This window comes from Xiphophorus hellerii, chromosome 7 (genome assembly GCF_003331165.1).
Source record: "Xiphophorus hellerii strain 12219 chromosome 7, Xiphophorus_hellerii-4.1, whole genome shotgun sequence".
NCBI classification, from domain to species: Eukaryota; Metazoa; Chordata; class Actinopteri; order Cyprinodontiformes; family Poeciliidae; genus Xiphophorus; species Xiphophorus hellerii.
Window position 1 is genome coordinate 11,631,651 of NC_045678.1, and position 16,435 is coordinate 11,648,085.

At 39.4% G+C, this 16,435-nt stretch overlaps 2 protein-coding genes across 3 annotated transcripts in view; both read right to left on the reverse strand.

Annotated features, from left to right (window-relative positions):
- Positions 1-35: 35 nt before the first annotated feature.
- On the reverse strand, positions 36-5,046 carry tmem30c (transmembrane protein 30C). The gene is made up of 7 exons (XM_032568796.1): positions 4,543-5,046; positions 4,226-4,342; positions 3,947-4,054; positions 2,681-2,771; positions 2,453-2,599; positions 2,134-2,346; positions 36-1,128 (listed from the first exon to the last, which is right to left on the reverse strand). The coding sequence occupies exons 1-7, from the start codon at positions 4,738-4,740 to the stop codon at positions 941-943; spliced, it is 1,062 nt and encodes a 353-aa protein (XP_032424687.1). The 5' UTR covers positions 4,741-5,046; the 3' UTR covers positions 36-940.
- Positions 5,047-5,182: 136 nt separating this feature from the next.
- The window catches only part of cmss1 (cms1 ribosomal small subunit homolog), a 38,519-nt gene continuing 27,266 nt past the window's right edge, over positions 5,183-16,435 (reverse strand). For both annotated transcript variants that reach the window (XM_032568798.1, XM_032568797.1), the window contains 9 exons: positions 12,301-12,431; positions 9,097-9,168; positions 8,845-8,983; positions 8,693-8,752; positions 8,478-8,580; positions 7,455-7,515; positions 7,288-7,375; positions 7,119-7,207; positions 5,183-5,884 (listed from right to left, as the gene is read on the reverse strand). In XM_032568798.1, coding sequence (XP_032424689.1) covers positions 5,801-5,884; positions 7,119-7,207; positions 7,288-7,375; positions 7,455-7,515; positions 8,478-8,580; positions 8,693-8,752; positions 8,845-8,983; positions 9,097-9,168; positions 12,301-12,351 — 747 coding nt within the window. In that variant the 5' untranslated portion in view covers positions 12,352-12,431 and the 3' untranslated portion in view covers positions 5,183-5,800. The remainder of the gene's footprint in view (positions 5,885-7,118; positions 7,208-7,287; positions 7,376-7,454; positions 7,516-8,477; positions 8,581-8,692; positions 8,753-8,844; positions 8,984-9,096; positions 9,169-12,300; positions 12,432-16,435) is intronic.

Sequence of the window (16,435 nt, forward strand, 5' to 3'; positions counted from 1 at the left end):
ATTTTCTGCTGTGTCTGGGTGGAGTCACTGCAAAATCTGGGTGTCAAAATGTAGTACGTTTATTTAAAAGTTCACATAAGAGTTTCTTTGTAGAATTTTCTAATATGAATTGGTGTTTATTTCAAAACAAACAATTAGGTTCTGCACTTTGGAATAAATTAAAAAGCACCTGGTGTGTCAGCCTTAATTAAAAGAAAAGTTTTACCTTTCACAGTACAAGAGTTTCTGCACAAAGAGCCAACAAGTTTATAAAATTACTCAATTTTATATTTATACTCTGAACATAACATATCAGTAAAAAAAAAAACAACGTACTAAGTTCAAAGTTCAGTATAGTTTTTGGACAGAAATATTTCCTTAAACGGTGAGATTCTAGTGCATCAGTTTGAAAATCACAGCTAGCGATGTGTTCACTGAAAGAAAAAAAAATATTTACTTTTATTTCTGACCGCTGAAAAATTGGGACCAGTCATCAGCTCATCTCTTAGAAACTAGAATTTTCAGTTTAACTCTAATCCTTTAGACTTTATTCCAAATACACAATTCACATCTCCCAAATTACTCTTTTTCTTTAAAAAATACAACAGAATAAGTGCTTTAATTACTAAACTTTCTTTAGCAAAAAGATGTGAAAAACTCCATGTTACGACACCTTTTGCTCCAGTATAGCAAGGCCCTAATGGGACGTCTTTAAATAAAAAAACGCTACGATCTAAAATGCAGCATGACTACTTCCTCTTAAAACAACTAGTTTATAACATTTGCACAATAAAGCAAATGGATAAACTGGTTGATAGTTCTTTTAAACTGGCATTAAAACTCCATGAATTTTTTTTCACTTTGTCTCCCCCATTTCTGGTTTGCGAACCTTCTCAGCAGCATGAGTATCGGCTCATTCCTTCATCAGTCTGAGTCCTCAGCATCTTGACGCCTCGATGCCTCATTCCTTCATGTTCTTCCCATCCTTTCCGAACTTCCACCAGGCCACGGTGAGGACGACGGCCATCAGCAGGATCAGGCTGCTGGTTACCAGGTAAGCAATCGGCAGGAAGTGGTTCTGGCCTCCGAACCAGGTCAGCGTGGTCAGCACCACTTCCTTTCTGCCCTGGAAGTGCTGCACAGGGAAGTCTGAAGAGGCAGGAGGTCAAGGCTAATCTGTAGCAGGTAGCATGCAAATAAATATGGCACCTTCCACTAATTGTGGCGCTTCTGGGGAAAGAAAATCAAATCAAATAATTGACGGTTCCACAATGTAGAAAAATCCATTCGTTACATTGAGCACATTAATTCAGCAGGAGGAAAAGAACTTCTGAAGAAACTAAAATCAGCAGTGTTACACCTTTTGGTGTCCCTGCAGTTGGTACTTTGCACAACCTGCTTTTGCCTTCTCCAGTAACACTTTACATGTATCTAGGTGTTGTCTAACAAATGCTAACAGAGCCACAAAATGTCAGTCTGGGCTTTACTGCCACTATCAAGTTGGGCTGTTTTGGCTAACACATGGTGTAAGGTCATATTTTGAATGCTGATATTATGTATTTATCTTGCTGAATGAACTATGGAAAAAAAAAAGATTGCGGAAAAAACACTTAGGAAAATACGGCTTAATCGTAACAACAATATAATATGTAACACTTCAACAGAATGTTTTCCTAAAATCATACATCCCTGGATGTTGTGGAAACTTGGTGAACTAACATCAACATTTGTTGCTATTCTGGAGATTTTTTTAACAACCACTTCACTATGAGGGATGCCTCGGCCTTGTTTAGCTTTTTCACAATCCCTCATGCTTTAGACTTTTTCATCTTTCAGACTTGTAGATGTGGGCAGTTTTAGACAAGAAGGTTTTTTTATGAGTATTTTTCTTGACTTATGAAGCTCATGTGCGCGTTGTCTTGTCTTTGCCATTGTGAAGAGTGGATAAGAATTTTTTAACACATTGCTTGCTGAAACAAAGTAAAAATAAAGACGATTCTGTTGTGGAATAATGTGATGCAAGAAAATGATTGAGTCTCTGAATATGCAACTTCAACTAAAGATGAATTCATTGCGAGATTAATTTCTTCTCATTTGAACCGTCAAACAAGCGCCTGAAGGAGGTTTCCCATGAAAACTGCAGTCAAAGGATACTGTAGGATATATCGATGCTGTAGTTTCCCCTCGGAAGCCCTTTTTCAAAGTTGGCGTCTGCTCTATTCAAAATCCCATAAAGCTTCTTGAAGTTGGGGAAAGCTGCCTCTCTCATCCAGACGATCAGATCCTCATTGATAAAACCGTTGTTGTTCGGGTCATGTGGGTCCAGACTGTATACAGGCCTCTGCCAGTATAGAGGCTGTCTCGTACCTGCAGAGGGAACACTACAGGTTTACCTTCGTGCTCGGCTTCTTGCATTTTTCGTGAGAGAAACGAAAGCACTTCCCGAGACTGAGGTTACATCGTCTGTCTTTACCTTCAAACACCTGAGCAAGAGTTAGATTGTCCGTCCTTGGGTTGCGGAACTTGACGTTTTTGTCTGTGTACCAGGTGAGGCCCTTCCGCAGCAAAGGAACAGGAACACGACGGCCGCTGGAGGAGTGATAGGTCAGGGTGAAGGAGTCTGGGAGGAGAAAAGACAGTCAGCTGGCCGAAGCAGAGATAAACGACGTGTTGGCTGATGAGTGTTGTGAGCAGTGTTTACCGTTGAACATACTGTTGGCGACCGCTCCACAGGGAGCGATGGGGACTCCGTCCTCATCTTTTGCAAACGGCTCACAATAAATACTTGGGTTCTTCAGAAGAAAATGAGAAATTAATGCAAGTTCTTTAAGAATAAATTAATATTTTAGTCAATTTTGCACTGGAACTGCTCATTTTTCCCCCCCCCCAATATTCTGTAAATCACAGAGCATGTTCAACTTTTATTGTACTTAAAATGTTTAGAAATGACAAAAGGTGACATTCCAAAAGCCAGGTTGTGCCACATTAGCAAGAGTATATCTAGGATTTAATCACTGCCTAACGATGTTCCTGGAGATAGTGAGCCTTCACGGTGACAGAAGTGACGTCTTTTTTTCCCAGGTTATTCTAGTCACACCTTCGGCCTCACTTCAGTCATTTTTAAATCGATTTAAAACCTCCACATTTCCTCAATTAAAACTGGTTTCTTCTAGGTTTCTCTAAGTGATAGCTCTAGCCCTTTTTTACTCAAAACTGTTGAAATTACTAGTTATTACATATGCAGGCTAAACACGAGAAGCTACCCAGTTTTCACCATTATATTTCTGTTCACTATATAATACGTTTATGTAATTCTTCTAATCAGGTTATTGATTTAAAACCAAATGAGGATCAAACTAATCAATTTTCAAATGAACCACCTTTAAGAAAATACAGAGTTGGCTTTTAAGGAATTTTTAAATTGCAGCGTTTGTATGTTTAGAATCCCATTTTGAGCTTAAGCTGTTATTAGAAAATTGGATCCAGAGTTGTTTCACAAATAGATGCAGGTTGTTTTTTTTTCTCCCCGTTTTTTTTTTTTAAGCCTGTAGAAAGACCTTACATAAATTGACTCCAAGCTCTGCATGTGGAAGCGGTTAGCGTGAATGCGCAGCATGCAGTCACGAAATCTCTCAGCGCAAGTGAAACAGACCATCAACAAGTTCAACAGCTTCAACGGGCCTGGATGTTACAGCATGTTAAGCAAACTAGATAGTAAGATACACTGAGCAATATGGGATGGAACGGTTTAGACCAAAGAATAATCACGTGTTAGAATGACCTTGTCAAAGTCCGGACCTAAATAACTCTGAAAATCTCTGGAAAACCTTGAAAACTGCTGTTCACACATGTTCTCCATCCAGCCGGAGTTAAGAAAATTGAGGGAAACTTCCAGCTTTTGAATGTACAATGCTGGTACCAGAATGAGAATAATAACCTCTAACGTGGCAAAAACAAATAGAGATACCTTTAACTTTTTTATCCATCCCACCGTCTGTGCGTCATCTCTGGAGTCCATGTACCTGCGGAGGTTCTGATGGAAGTTTTTGAGACCGTAGTAGAAAAAGACATCGCCCTGGGAAGAGAGCCAAAATATGAAGCAAAGTGCTCTGATCTGAGGCGCACACAGTAAATGATTAATTAAAAAAAAAATTATACATGTGATGCAATTTGTATTCTGAATTTGAAAGCTGAGCCATGGAAGGGACTGATGTCAGTATGCCCAACAAGCACACAGGGTCGGTACCTTAAATGTTTTGTCAATTGAAAACTCCACCCGACAGCTGCAGGTCTGCGCCGCGTTGCTCACATTTCGACGCAGGTCGAAACACTCATTACAGTTTCCCAGATCGGTGTAGTCCAGCTGGAAGGGTTGAAAACAACAGACATGAATTAGGACTCAAACCTTAACCTTGGCTCCTGTGTATCTTTGTCACTCCCCGTTTTATTGCTCAGTGCTCTGAGTTTCCCGTCCCTGCGCCTCTTCCACCCACACAGATTGGCGGATATTTCTCTTCTACACATCAAAGTGAGAACTAAAAACCAGGGGTTATTTATGCTCACCTTTATTTCCTGCGTGCTCTGTACAAGGAGAAGCAGCCACACTCCGAGCAGCATGGATATCACAGCCAGCAGGTAGAAGAAAGGCAGCACAGTGTTGGCGGTTAGCACGGGAGACCAGGCGGGGAGCCGCTGCTGCTTGAAAGCCGAGTTGTCCGGCCTCCGAGCCAGAGGCCCAGACTTGTCTTTGGTTTTCCCCATGAGTGGGAACGACGGCTGAAAACAGCAACCGAGAAGACGACGCTCTGTCTTCTTTTCCTGTTTGTTTTTCTTTTTTAACTTCAGTGATATCCACCTATGTGCAATCAAACACACACACAGCACTCACTCCAGGAACTTCTGGGTGGGGAGTCAGTTGCAACCTGTCATTTATTAACCACAATCTCTTGCCCAACTACCTTTTTCTGTTACCTTTGTCTCATTGTTCAACTACCTCTAAAGTACTTTTTTCCTGAAACAAGTTCCTGTTTTATCCGACTGTAACCATATAAGAGTTTTGCCTCTTATTTGCTGATAAAAAAAAAAGAAGAAAGAATTGAATTACTCTAAAGTTGCTATGACAAATGATTTCCTGTTTGACGTAATCCAGTGATCTTACATTTTCAAGAGGGACTTCCTGTAAGCACAGACAACAGTTTGGAGGTTTTATGTTGAGCTAGTTTATTCCACGCATCACACTTTGACGTGCATTTTACACAAACGGCTCGTATATCCTTTCCACTCCACAATGTCATAGTTCTTTTTATAGTTCTGCATTTTTATGAAGCTTTTGAGCTATTATAGTCAAAGTACAAGGAAGGTGCCTTTAACTGTTTTTATAGAAGTTAGATTTTCATGAAACATCACTCTGAAGTCGTCTTCCATTTGCTTGATTTTAGTAAATACAGATTCTGTGATATGCTTACTTCTATTTGTAGAAATGTGAAAACAGCAGTATCAAAGTTTTGTATAGCAATTACACCAAACTCCAGGTCCAGCTTAAAAGTCTGATTTAAAGTGGTTGAGAGGCAAACTCGGGCTGTAACGTTTTAGAAAACTAAATGGGGAATAAAATCTGGACACCCAAACATTTTTCCATACTAACCCAGACCTAGAAAACAACAAGATATTTTATACTTTCCTAGACTTCTCAAGACTTCGTAGAAACTCTGGTCTAACAAAAATAGAATAAATGAGAAGCAGACATAAACACAGTAGGAAACAAACAGTGTGAGGCCCCTCAGTGATCATTTAAAAACAATAAGATCACATAGATGTTCAATTAAAATAGTCCAATTTTGACTTTGTCTTCTTTACAAGCCGCCAGGACTTCGTTCTCCAGCAGCTTCAAGAAGTCCAGTTTGATCTAAAAAGGACAAACATGATGCAAAACGTTCAACCGCCAATCTGGACAGCACTCTGAAACAATACTTCTCTAAAATAAAAGACATATTGTAATTATCACAGGTTTTAATTGGCCAGCATCAGATTTTTATGGTACAAAAAAAAGCTAGTCTGAGACAAAATATAGACATTTACAGTAAAAAATATATTTAGATTTTTTTATTCCTACCTCCGTTACATTTATTTATTATTTGTAACTACTTCAAAGTATAAAATGAACTAATACATTTACTCTGAGTTTTTAAAGTTCTTTCTGTACAAAATATATTAGATTTTGTTGTCCTTCTCTTTTGAATATAACATTGACAGACAAATAATCCAATATAAGTTAAAAGCAGTTAATTAGTAAGGCTATCTGCTGGTGTAGCATGCAGTCGGCTGCATATCAGCTTTTACGTTTCCAACTTTAAAAAGACTGAGTTCTTCTTTAGTTTCCACAACCAGATTGTGTTTTCTTCCATCTGATGCCAACCCAAGCTGGTACTGGCCTTCTTTCAGTCAGCTGTCTGGCAGTGAGCAGCAACTAGTGGTGGAAAAGGCCTGAAATTATGCTACTATTCTCTAAGAAACTCCAGTCATTTGACCACTCTAGTCTTTTTGGTGTAATTTGACACTAATAATGGGCCCATGGTGATAAAGGACAAAAGAAAATCTGAATTTCAACTAATAAACCAGCATGCAGCATTAAATGAGACGCAGACCTAAAATGCTATCAAAAAACCTCTCCATCTTCACAAAAGTGAGCGGCAAATGTTGAAATGTCAAGGTAAATGTTTCTCAACTTGCTTTCTCACATTTTTCTCGGTCATTAAATGCATCCAATTTGAAAACTCCCACTTTGTTCAGTCTGTAAACACATCAACCAACATCACTTTGTTCAATGTGTTATTTTTTTTTTGTTCAATAAAATCTGATAAAAATGTCAGGGATGTATGTTTTGATAAATAAACATTAACTTGCTGGGGAGGACTGTGGCTTCTTTCTAGGCAGAAGTACGAGAACGCCCTGGGAAAAAATGTTTGGAAATACTGTGATTGCTGCTTCTCCTGCCTTCTGAAAAGAAAAGAGTCCTGACTCAAAGGCTATCAATAATCAAAATCCCATTTTTGACCCAATATTGATCTAAAATTCCATCCAAATATCAACTCTGTTAAAACTTGTTTATCGTTTCAATCCAGCAGGGGGCAGTAGCTCACCTCAGGAATGTCCACCATCCGCCTGAGCTTCTGGTCCCTCCAGTTCCAGTCAACAACCAGGTACCTCAAAGCCTGCAGGCTCAAACCCTCTGGAGAAAAAGAAGATGAGACTGAAACAGCTTCAGGATGTCCGAGGTGGTTTTCAACAAACCATTATGTCCACACAAACCTTTGTCAATGAGAGCGCTGATCCTGCCTGGTGTTCCCACTCCGATGTGTGTGATGCCTTTCTGCAGCAGCTTGACCTGCTCCTCTATCTACCCAGAGAAAACATAATGCCAACTGTCCCCTTCATGACTGACAACCTGCGTTCTTCCAATATGTCTGAATGAATACCTTGATGTGCTTAGCAAAAAGCTTCATTGCTCTGGCTTCGCCCTTGAAAGCAGTCAGCTGCCTGCAATCGAAACAGTCACGAGATTAGAATTCAAACATAAAGCATCTTGCAAAAATATTCATACTTGTTTAATTCTGACATTTGTCACCTTATAACCACAAGGTTAGGTGCACCATTAGGTGCATTCACACCAGCCCTGTTTAATCCGCTTCAATCAAACTCTAGTTCAGTTGCCAAAAAGTCCAGTTTGTTTAGGGAGGTGTGAAAGTATAATCGAATTCTGATGCGGACGAAAAATGCAAACTCTGGTCTCTGCCTGAAAACCTAGGTCTCATTTCGACTAAAGTGAACTCTGGCTCGGATTGAATGGATATGTGAATGCGAAGCGGCCTGGAGACTGCTCCAAAAGAAGCTTTAGCGGACTGTAGCGCAGGAAATTCTGGGTAAATACAACCAAAATAAACATGCGAGTCTAGTGCCAGTGGGAGAAATGGCTCGTTGTCTTTTACCTAAGACGAAAGAGAAATCCTACAACCACTAAAATCTTTCACCGCTCCATTTTTGTTTACATTTCATGAAGAAGTTGCTCATGTCTTCTTCAGAAGTTCTCATGTTGGTTCCTTCAATCATTCTTGGTGCAGCGCCACCGCAGGCAAGAGGGTGAACAAGTTTTTTAATTACCGAAGTTTGGATTATTTGACATCAGCTGAAAATGTAACAAATACTGCAATTCTGGTCCCCAGTCAAACCAAGTCTACTGTAAAAATGCCCTTAGAGTATATGACGTATTCAGCTACTGTAAACGTGATACCCCTCAATAAAATCCTGGGCAACCAAATGCTTCTACATGCACTTCATTTGTAAATATAAGTTAACCTTTGTGTAAATTAACCTCAGCATAAAAGTAGTTTTTCTATTAAAGCCCATCAGGTTTGATAAAGAACAGAAAATTATTTGGGATGAATACTTTTGCAAGACACTGTATGTGTAATTTCTGACTGTCCAACCTCACGTTTACTTACTTGAGGAGTTCTATAGTTCGAAGTGCAGAGCTGCAGACAATCAGTATAACCACTGAACTCTTTTCTGAATGCTGCTTTTGGATCTTTGCCCACTTGGGACAAACTGAAAATAAGAAAACAAAAAAAGCAATCGAAGTCAAACATGAGTCTGGCTGTAAACATCTAACGACAAACAAAAAAAAAGGAAATTCATCAAAGATCAGAACCTGGCTCACCTTGTTTCAGATAAGAGGAGAGTGTGTGTGTCAAGTCATTACTGGATAGAAAGCAGGAGTCTGTGGAATGACACGAGGCGACCTCAGTGACTCGGTGGGTCAGCAGATATTGACTGAAGATGAACGGTGAAAGGGAAATGGCTGAGACTCACTCTGCAGTTTGAGCTCTTCCAGTTCGATCACGGAGCGCTTGTCTGAGTAGTACCGAGTAATCAGGTCCTGCAGGTCAGCTGCACCGCCCGGCTTTGGCTCCGAGGTGGCCAAAACATCTGTGATAGTTTTCTTTTTTCTCTGAAAACGAAACATATTCAACTAATATTCCTACACAAAGACTGTCACTGCCCAGTGCAGCAGTGTGTGAAACAGCAGTTCTCCACTACAACAGCAGGTGTCGCCAGACTCACTTTTCTCTTCTTTTGGGGTTTAGTTGACTGCTGATCTTCTATTTCTTTCTTTTGAGGAGTTATACACCCTTTCTGTAAAACCAATACATAAAAAATCATCTGTTAGACTCTGTTAGACTAAATAATTACATACGACATTAATGAAATTGATAATGTCATTTATGAAGACACAAGAACAGTATTTGTGCTTGTGGGGCTACAATTGTTGTGTCATGAAGTCACAGTCATACCGTTAACTAAAAGAAGTGACACATGTTATTGTCACTTATTACAATCGTACCACAAAATGTCATGCTAAACCTCTAAGTCCATATAGCCCAGCCCTATTGAGACCATTTCTCTGTTCTCATCCTTTCTTGCTGATGTTTTGGTCACTTTTTACAACCCACAGAAGTTGCTTGGGAAGTGCAACTCATCCAAGATGGCACATCAATGCGAGTTGTGGCAAGAAGGTTTGGTGTGTCTGTCAGCACAGTGTCCAGAGGATGCCGGAGGTAGGAGAACGGCCAGTGGGGCCTGTGTTTCCTGTGATGCATCGTGTGGCTGAAGAGCTCTGGCAGGATGAAGGCACTGATGCTATGGACTGGCCTGCCTGTTCCCCAAATTTGAATAAAATACGAGCGCATCTGGGACATCATGTCCCGTTCCTTCCACCAACGCCACATTGCACCACAGACTGTCCAGGAAAGAACTGATGCTTTAATCCAGGACTGAGAGGAGATCGCTCAGGAGAACATCCGCTGCCTCAGGAAGGTGGGGGCCACATTGTCAGACACACACACACACACACACACACACACAACTACTGAGCAGAGGTCTTGCTAGACATTTTTGTTCGCCGCCATTTTGACCGACAGCATAAAAAATAAAAATAAAAAAATCGGTCATGTACTATTTTTACCCGTCAAATTATAATTGTATTAACATCGGCTATTTAGTCGCATTTTTATGTGGTTTAGTTGATATTCACCTAGTTGAACCGTGAATCCAGATCCCATCACACATAAAGCAGATGAACGCATCTAACTTTTTCTCCGTGACAAAAACCATGACTGTGGACCCAGTAACTTATAATAAATGAAATTAAACGGCTCCACTTAGATTACCAGCACTGCACCCGCTGGGGTCTGAACGCACAGCGTCACAAATTCCTCCTGGTCTGCAGAGACATCTGCTCTAGTTCATCAGTCAGTTGGATCTGTCTAATCCAAACCGATCAATTGAACTCAAAACATTTTTACCCTCTGCGCGGTCCGTGCGTGCGCTTTTACGAGTATTTTTTTGCGTGGTTTTGTTTCCCCGAAACGGAGAGATGTTATGTCTGCCGTGCTTCTGAACGCCGCTCCCCTTCTGGTCCGAGAGGGTAATGTCTTCCAGCTCCATTTGTTAAAACTACAGGGTGAGCTAAGTTCAATTCTTAGTAGCGGCGGAGCCGCGTCCGCATTGGTTGTGCAGCAGACTGCGCAAGGTCTACGGTCTAATTAATTTCTGAATCTTTATTTATTTCCTCAAGATAAACTACCGGCTCCTCTGTTTAGACTATAAATGGATTAGCTCAACGTTGCATTCTCTTTAGTTTTCTCTGTTCTGTATGTAATGGAGACTGGAATTAAACGCACCATTCCAACCAAAGGTTTGGAACACGCTTCCTAACTAGATGCGCTCCAAAGCGTCCGGTTTGTAATTCTTCAACACACTGTCAGCTCCCGGTCAGAAAGACCCATTTAGTTTAGTGTTCATGAGATGACATTCAGAAAGGATTTTATTATTGATTGGTTTTAGTTGCCTCTGCGATGAACTCTTTGCCTAAAGTCTATAATGTCTGCACCAGTCCAGAGTGTAAATTAAAACCTGTCAAATGACCGACGGGCTTCAAATTTTTCTGTTTAAAAAAATAACCGGTCAAATACGGAAAATATTCCGTTAATGCGACCTCTGCTACTGAGCCTCATTTTGACTAGTCTTAAGAAATTTCCACTGGAGCTGGATCAGTCGGTGATGTGATTTTTTCCACTTTTGAGCAATTCTAAATCCAGACCCGCATGGGATGATACTTTTGATTTACGTTGTTTGCGTTTATTTTGTTCTCAACGTGTTCCACTATGCAAAGAATAAAGATTTTCGACTGAAATATTTCATTGACTGGGCTCTAGGATGTGTTATTTTAGTGTTCCTCTAATTATTTTGAGCAGTGTATGTTGATTCATTCAGCAGCCAGAAAGCCTAGAAATTATGTTTATATATATACTCATTTAACTTTTCTGTATTTTGTCAAGTCGGCAGAAAAACTGCAATGATTTTAGGGGGGATTTTACAGAGCAACACAAAGATTAAAGATTAAAGCAACACAAAAATTATTAGCTGCCAAGTGCCAAGAAAATGGTATATCTTTTGCTAAATTTGAACAAATCTGTAAAGTGTGGCACGCATTTGGATTAAGCCTTCATTAGACAATACTTTTACTACACCTTTTACTACAATTATAGCTGTAATTGTTTTAAGGTATTTCTCTTCCAGTTGTGCTTTTCCAAAGTGAAATATTTGATAATTATTAGGACTGCACCAATGAATTGGCCCAGATTTTCTTAATTTTGGGCAGCCTTACATGTGAAACTGATCTTATTTACCACCAGAGTGCTGAAAAACAGTCATTGCATTTTTTCCTCTGCTGTTATGCTCCCTAATTATTTTTGAATTGAAACAAATACAAAACAAATCATCACTGAGAACCCCCCGTCCCCACCTCCAACTAATTTAATATATGAGCATGTTGATGTTTTGTTCTAAAACAGAGAATTTTATTAGCACAAAATTATAAAACTCACATTAACATTAAAGATTTCTGGTAGGCACTGTCAGTGTTTACTGGAGCAGATCTGACTCAGGTTGCACTATGTAGTACTTATTTTTCATAAGAAAATGTGTCAATTAAAAACTTAATCAAAAGCAGTCATGCTGACATAGCTGCCTGCAGAGAACATGCCTGCAATTTATTTATCCGTGAACCATCCTCGTAAAAGAAAAGACAAAAAAAAAAAAGCCTTACGCTGGTTATCTTAAAAAGGTAATTAAATATCCTGGTTGATATTCTGGCTGCACACAAATAATTGTATTTTTTTCCTTTTAATTTGTACATTTATTTTACAAATTTGCTCCTATGATGAAAAAACAGAATGGGTGGTATTGACACACAAAGGGTACAACCTGATCATTATTTTTCTTCTTCTTGGCTTTAGGGCTTTTCTCTGTCACCATTTTCCTCTTCTCTGGTTTTGTCTTTGCCTTTTCTGCTGGCTCTTTCTCCTGCTCTGACTCTTCATCTGCCTCAACTGCATCTGTAAAAAAAAAAAAAAGTATAATAAAAGCTGGAAGAAGTTTTTCATTAAAACCTGCACAAGAAATAGTGTGCACTCATATCTGGGTCAGCAGAGGGAGGAAAAACTGTTGATGGAATATAAGTAAATTATGTGGTGGATGAATTAATGAATTTGTTTATTCTCTGTTCTGGGGTTAAACCAACACTGAAAGAATGCAACATGATCCCTGAAACAATTATCCAACATCCACACAATAGATCACAGAGAGCTCTAGTTATTTATTAATGTTCTCCTGTGCTCTATAAAGTCAGAAATAATCAAATATTACCTAAGGTCTATATATAAAACTGTGTAGCAAATCTCAAACCAAGCATCTGGTTATATTTAGCCTCCCTGTTGCTACCCGTTCTCACTGCATTCTTCTAGTCTAATGCTATGAGGTCATGCTTACACCTTTTAGAATAAGTGCACAATTGGTCAACAGTGTATAAAAACAAAACCTTAAAAATGAAAACTTCATTTTTTTCTGGTTGTACTAAAGAGACCTTTCTGGGTGGCAGCTTGTTTTACTGGTAGTTTTTCCAATCAAGGAAAGAAAATACTCTTTATTGTTCCTTTACTTATGTTCCCCCCCCCCCCCCCCCCCACAACCTAAATAAAAGTTTAAAAAAAACATCACCAGCTGAAGTTTCAATATGATGATCACTATTTAAAATTTAGGACTTTTCAAAAAAACATGATCCAAATGATGCTGACAGTAGAATTTTATTTTGAACCACCTTTTGCCCTTTTCAGGCAAACCAAATTAGTTTTATAGCCTCTTTTGGAAAACAATCACTGGAACAATGTACAGATGTACTTTTCTATAGCTGCTGACCATTATCAGTATAAATAATGGTCAGAAAACATGACACCCAGTCATGTCTTTTTTAGCAATTTGCTGAGGGAATCGCAGATATCCCCCTGTTCCCTCATCCTGAGGGATTAAAAGGTATTCCCAGGCCAGAAGGGATTTGTAGTCTCTTCAGTGTTTCCTAAAGTCTCCTTTCAGTGACTTGTGCCCACAAAAATCTTGCAAGAGAGACTTCAAGAAGAGATTATTATCAGATACCTGAACCACCTCAGCTGACTTGTTCTGATGCAGAAAGCAGTGGCTCTTTACAGGATGCAAATACCAGCTACTTCCATCTGGGGTCTCACCGTTTCCATCATCATCCACATCGTATGACAAAAGGTCAAGGCTTGAATGTAGACAGACCAGTGACTAAGAGGAAGTGACTCTCATGCTGACTGACTAACACTAAGCCATATGAACTGATGGCTTAAGGAAACCAATAGAACCACATCATCTGCAAAAAGCAAAGAGGAGACCTGAAAACCGCTACGTTCAGATAGCAGGCAAATACGAACCTTTGTTTGTTGTTGCGTAAATGCAACCTATATCCGACTTTTTCACCACAGTCTGAATGTCCCAATTTAGATATTTTCACCCCATGGTACTAAATCGGATACACATCTGATTGTTTTCAAAGTGTCTACAGCTTGAACGGCCATGTTGGATTTTATCCAGTTTTCATGTGATGTCAGAAATGCTTCATAATTCTGCACCAGAAGAAGACAGATACGGTAAATCAAGCAATGGCTGAAAATTATATTATGAAATTATGAAAGAAGCCTGTGTCAGTGAAGTGCTTTGCATCATAATCCCACCACTCCTGGCTCTGACTGCACATTCAAACAGACTTCTCTACAGAAGTTGCACTCAATGCTCCACAAAAGGCCATTTCTATTAATTGTGCTTTCTTTTTATTAGCTTCCTTTGTGTTATGATCTTGTGACAACCTTGTCAGTTCCCAGTGCTGAATAAACTTAAAAATCAATCCATAAAAGGCTCCATCCATTATTACTTCTGTAGACAGTGCGCTATGGTATGACATCAACGTTCTTCTTCTGCTCAGGCAGTTAACTTTGGGGACTTAAACCGTTCACACAGACGTTTCATTGAGGTTTGAACGACCATGCAAAAGAAATTCAATTTCAGCAGAAAATTTGGATTTCAGGATCAAGAGCTACTGGGTGAACATAGTCTAAACTTTCAAATTCTGTTCATGAATATCATAAAGAGGATTAGTGAAAGCTCTGATGGACACCAACCTGTACTGAGGACAAGCTCAACTTGTGCCAAAAATGTGAACAAAGCTCTTGCTTTGCTCATAACAGGACAAGATGGACCTTAAAGTGCCTCTGCAACTTCGAACACCTGCATAATCTAACAATCAAAATACCTTGAGAATCGGCCATAAGCTTTCTCCAGATCCACAACAGACGTGAACTGAACAACCAAACTCTTATGGCCCAAATCAGCACCTCAGGGAGGGTAAAGCTCTGACCTCCTGTTTGATGGCGGCTAAGACAATCGCCATACTGTTACTTCTGAATGTGAAGTTCAATATTTGCTTTCGGGGCTCCTTTCCAACAGTCTACAGCTAACTTTTCCAGGAAGGTTAGGAAGAGTACAGTACAACTGTAGCTGAAATATACTTTTGAAAACCCTTTTCCAAGCACGAATATCTATGGGAAGCACCCACATGTGCCATAACCTATGTGGAAAAACCTTGAAGTAAAGGGCCTGGGCATGCAGGGTTGCGGTATCATAATCAGACTTTAAGGAAGTGGAATACAAGGTTCCTGTGAATACAAAAAGGGAAATAAAAGTCCTATGTGGTTTATGCAACATTTGTTCTGATTCATACAATAGTCTGACTGTCTCTGGGTTAGTGCCCTCACTGCTGGGGAGTGGGTTTTATTTGAACCATCTGAGAAGAGGATATATTTATCACCTATCTTTGAAGTCCTATATGTCACATATGCTTTTGATGTCAGGCTCTTTTAAGTCTAAATGCATAGGAAAGATGATGCATGCAGCTAGATCAGGATGTGTGGAATGTGGTTCAGCAAATTGAGCATATCACTGATCTGCAACAGCAGATCACTGCTTCAGGTCAAGAACATCCTGAAGAAAAAGGCACTCTACAAACCAACATCAGATGCAAATTTTCCAGCTTGTTCCTTTGATCCATGTCTCCTAATCTATTTTGCAACTGTGGTTTTTATTTCTTCCTTCCTCTCAAGTTTTTTTTTTCACTTATTTGGTACAATTTCAGTAACATAACTAAGACTAGTATAGTCTTTACTTGCAGATATGAGAATTAGTTTTTCTTTGCACTTGTATGATAAAAATTGGCACATCCAATAAGATGTCCATCCAGTCCTTAACGTAACTGGACATTTGGATATTTAAGTATAAATAATTCCAAACATCCCCACATTTATTCTCATTTACTGGCAAACATTACCCAAAGCTGAATCACATTGTGACTACATATTGAGGAAGTGGTTACTCAGTATTTTTGAAGGTTTTCTGTGTATAAGCCTCAGACATTTAATCTGATGTGCTCCTAGCTGTTGAAATGAAAATCTACACCGTGGGCGGATAAAAAGGGCTACCTGAGGCCTCCAGAAACACTAGAGCAGTTTATGAGTATGGTAAAGCATTTAAAGAAGTCTCAAAACCTTTAAAATAGTCTAAAAGTGGAATATATTAATAGATATCATCATGTCCAGGTCTGACTTTTCACATACGTTTACAATGAAAGCAGACTGCGAGCTGCTAAAAGAAGTCACCAAAAAGCTTACAATGTCATTACAGACCTATGGGTTGTTCTGCAAAGAAAAAAACTTTGCTTTTAGAAAAACATAACCAGACTATAATTTTCCTACAGAAAATCTACAATCTACAGGTCAAGAAGATCTGGAATAATGTTCTTAAGGCATATGAGTTGTCCTCAACTCTACCAATAAATCCACCCGACTCACTGAAAACAGTCAGAATCCAGTTCTCCATCTCACAGAGATGCTGTGGGTGATCTAAAATGAGCTGAATATGAAAATGTCCTCAAACATTTCACAGCTTTAAGTGAGAAATGGAGTCATCCTCCTCAGAGACTAGTAGATGACTTCAA

Excerpts from the sequence above, each read along its gene's own strand:
- tmem30c (XM_032568796.1), bottom strand. The coding sequence starts at position 4,740 with ATGGGGAAAACCAAAGACAAGTCTGGGCCTCTGGCTCGGAGGCCGGAC. Across the intron at positions 2,600-2,680 it reads CGCCAACAGTATGTTCAACG|ACTCCTTCACCCTGACCTAT; the intron begins GTAAACACTGCT and ends TTCTCCTCCCAG. Across the intron at positions 1,129-2,133 it reads CAGCATCGATATATCCTACA|ACTTCCCTGTGCAGCACTTC; the intron begins GTATCCTTTGAC and ends CTGCCTCTTCAG.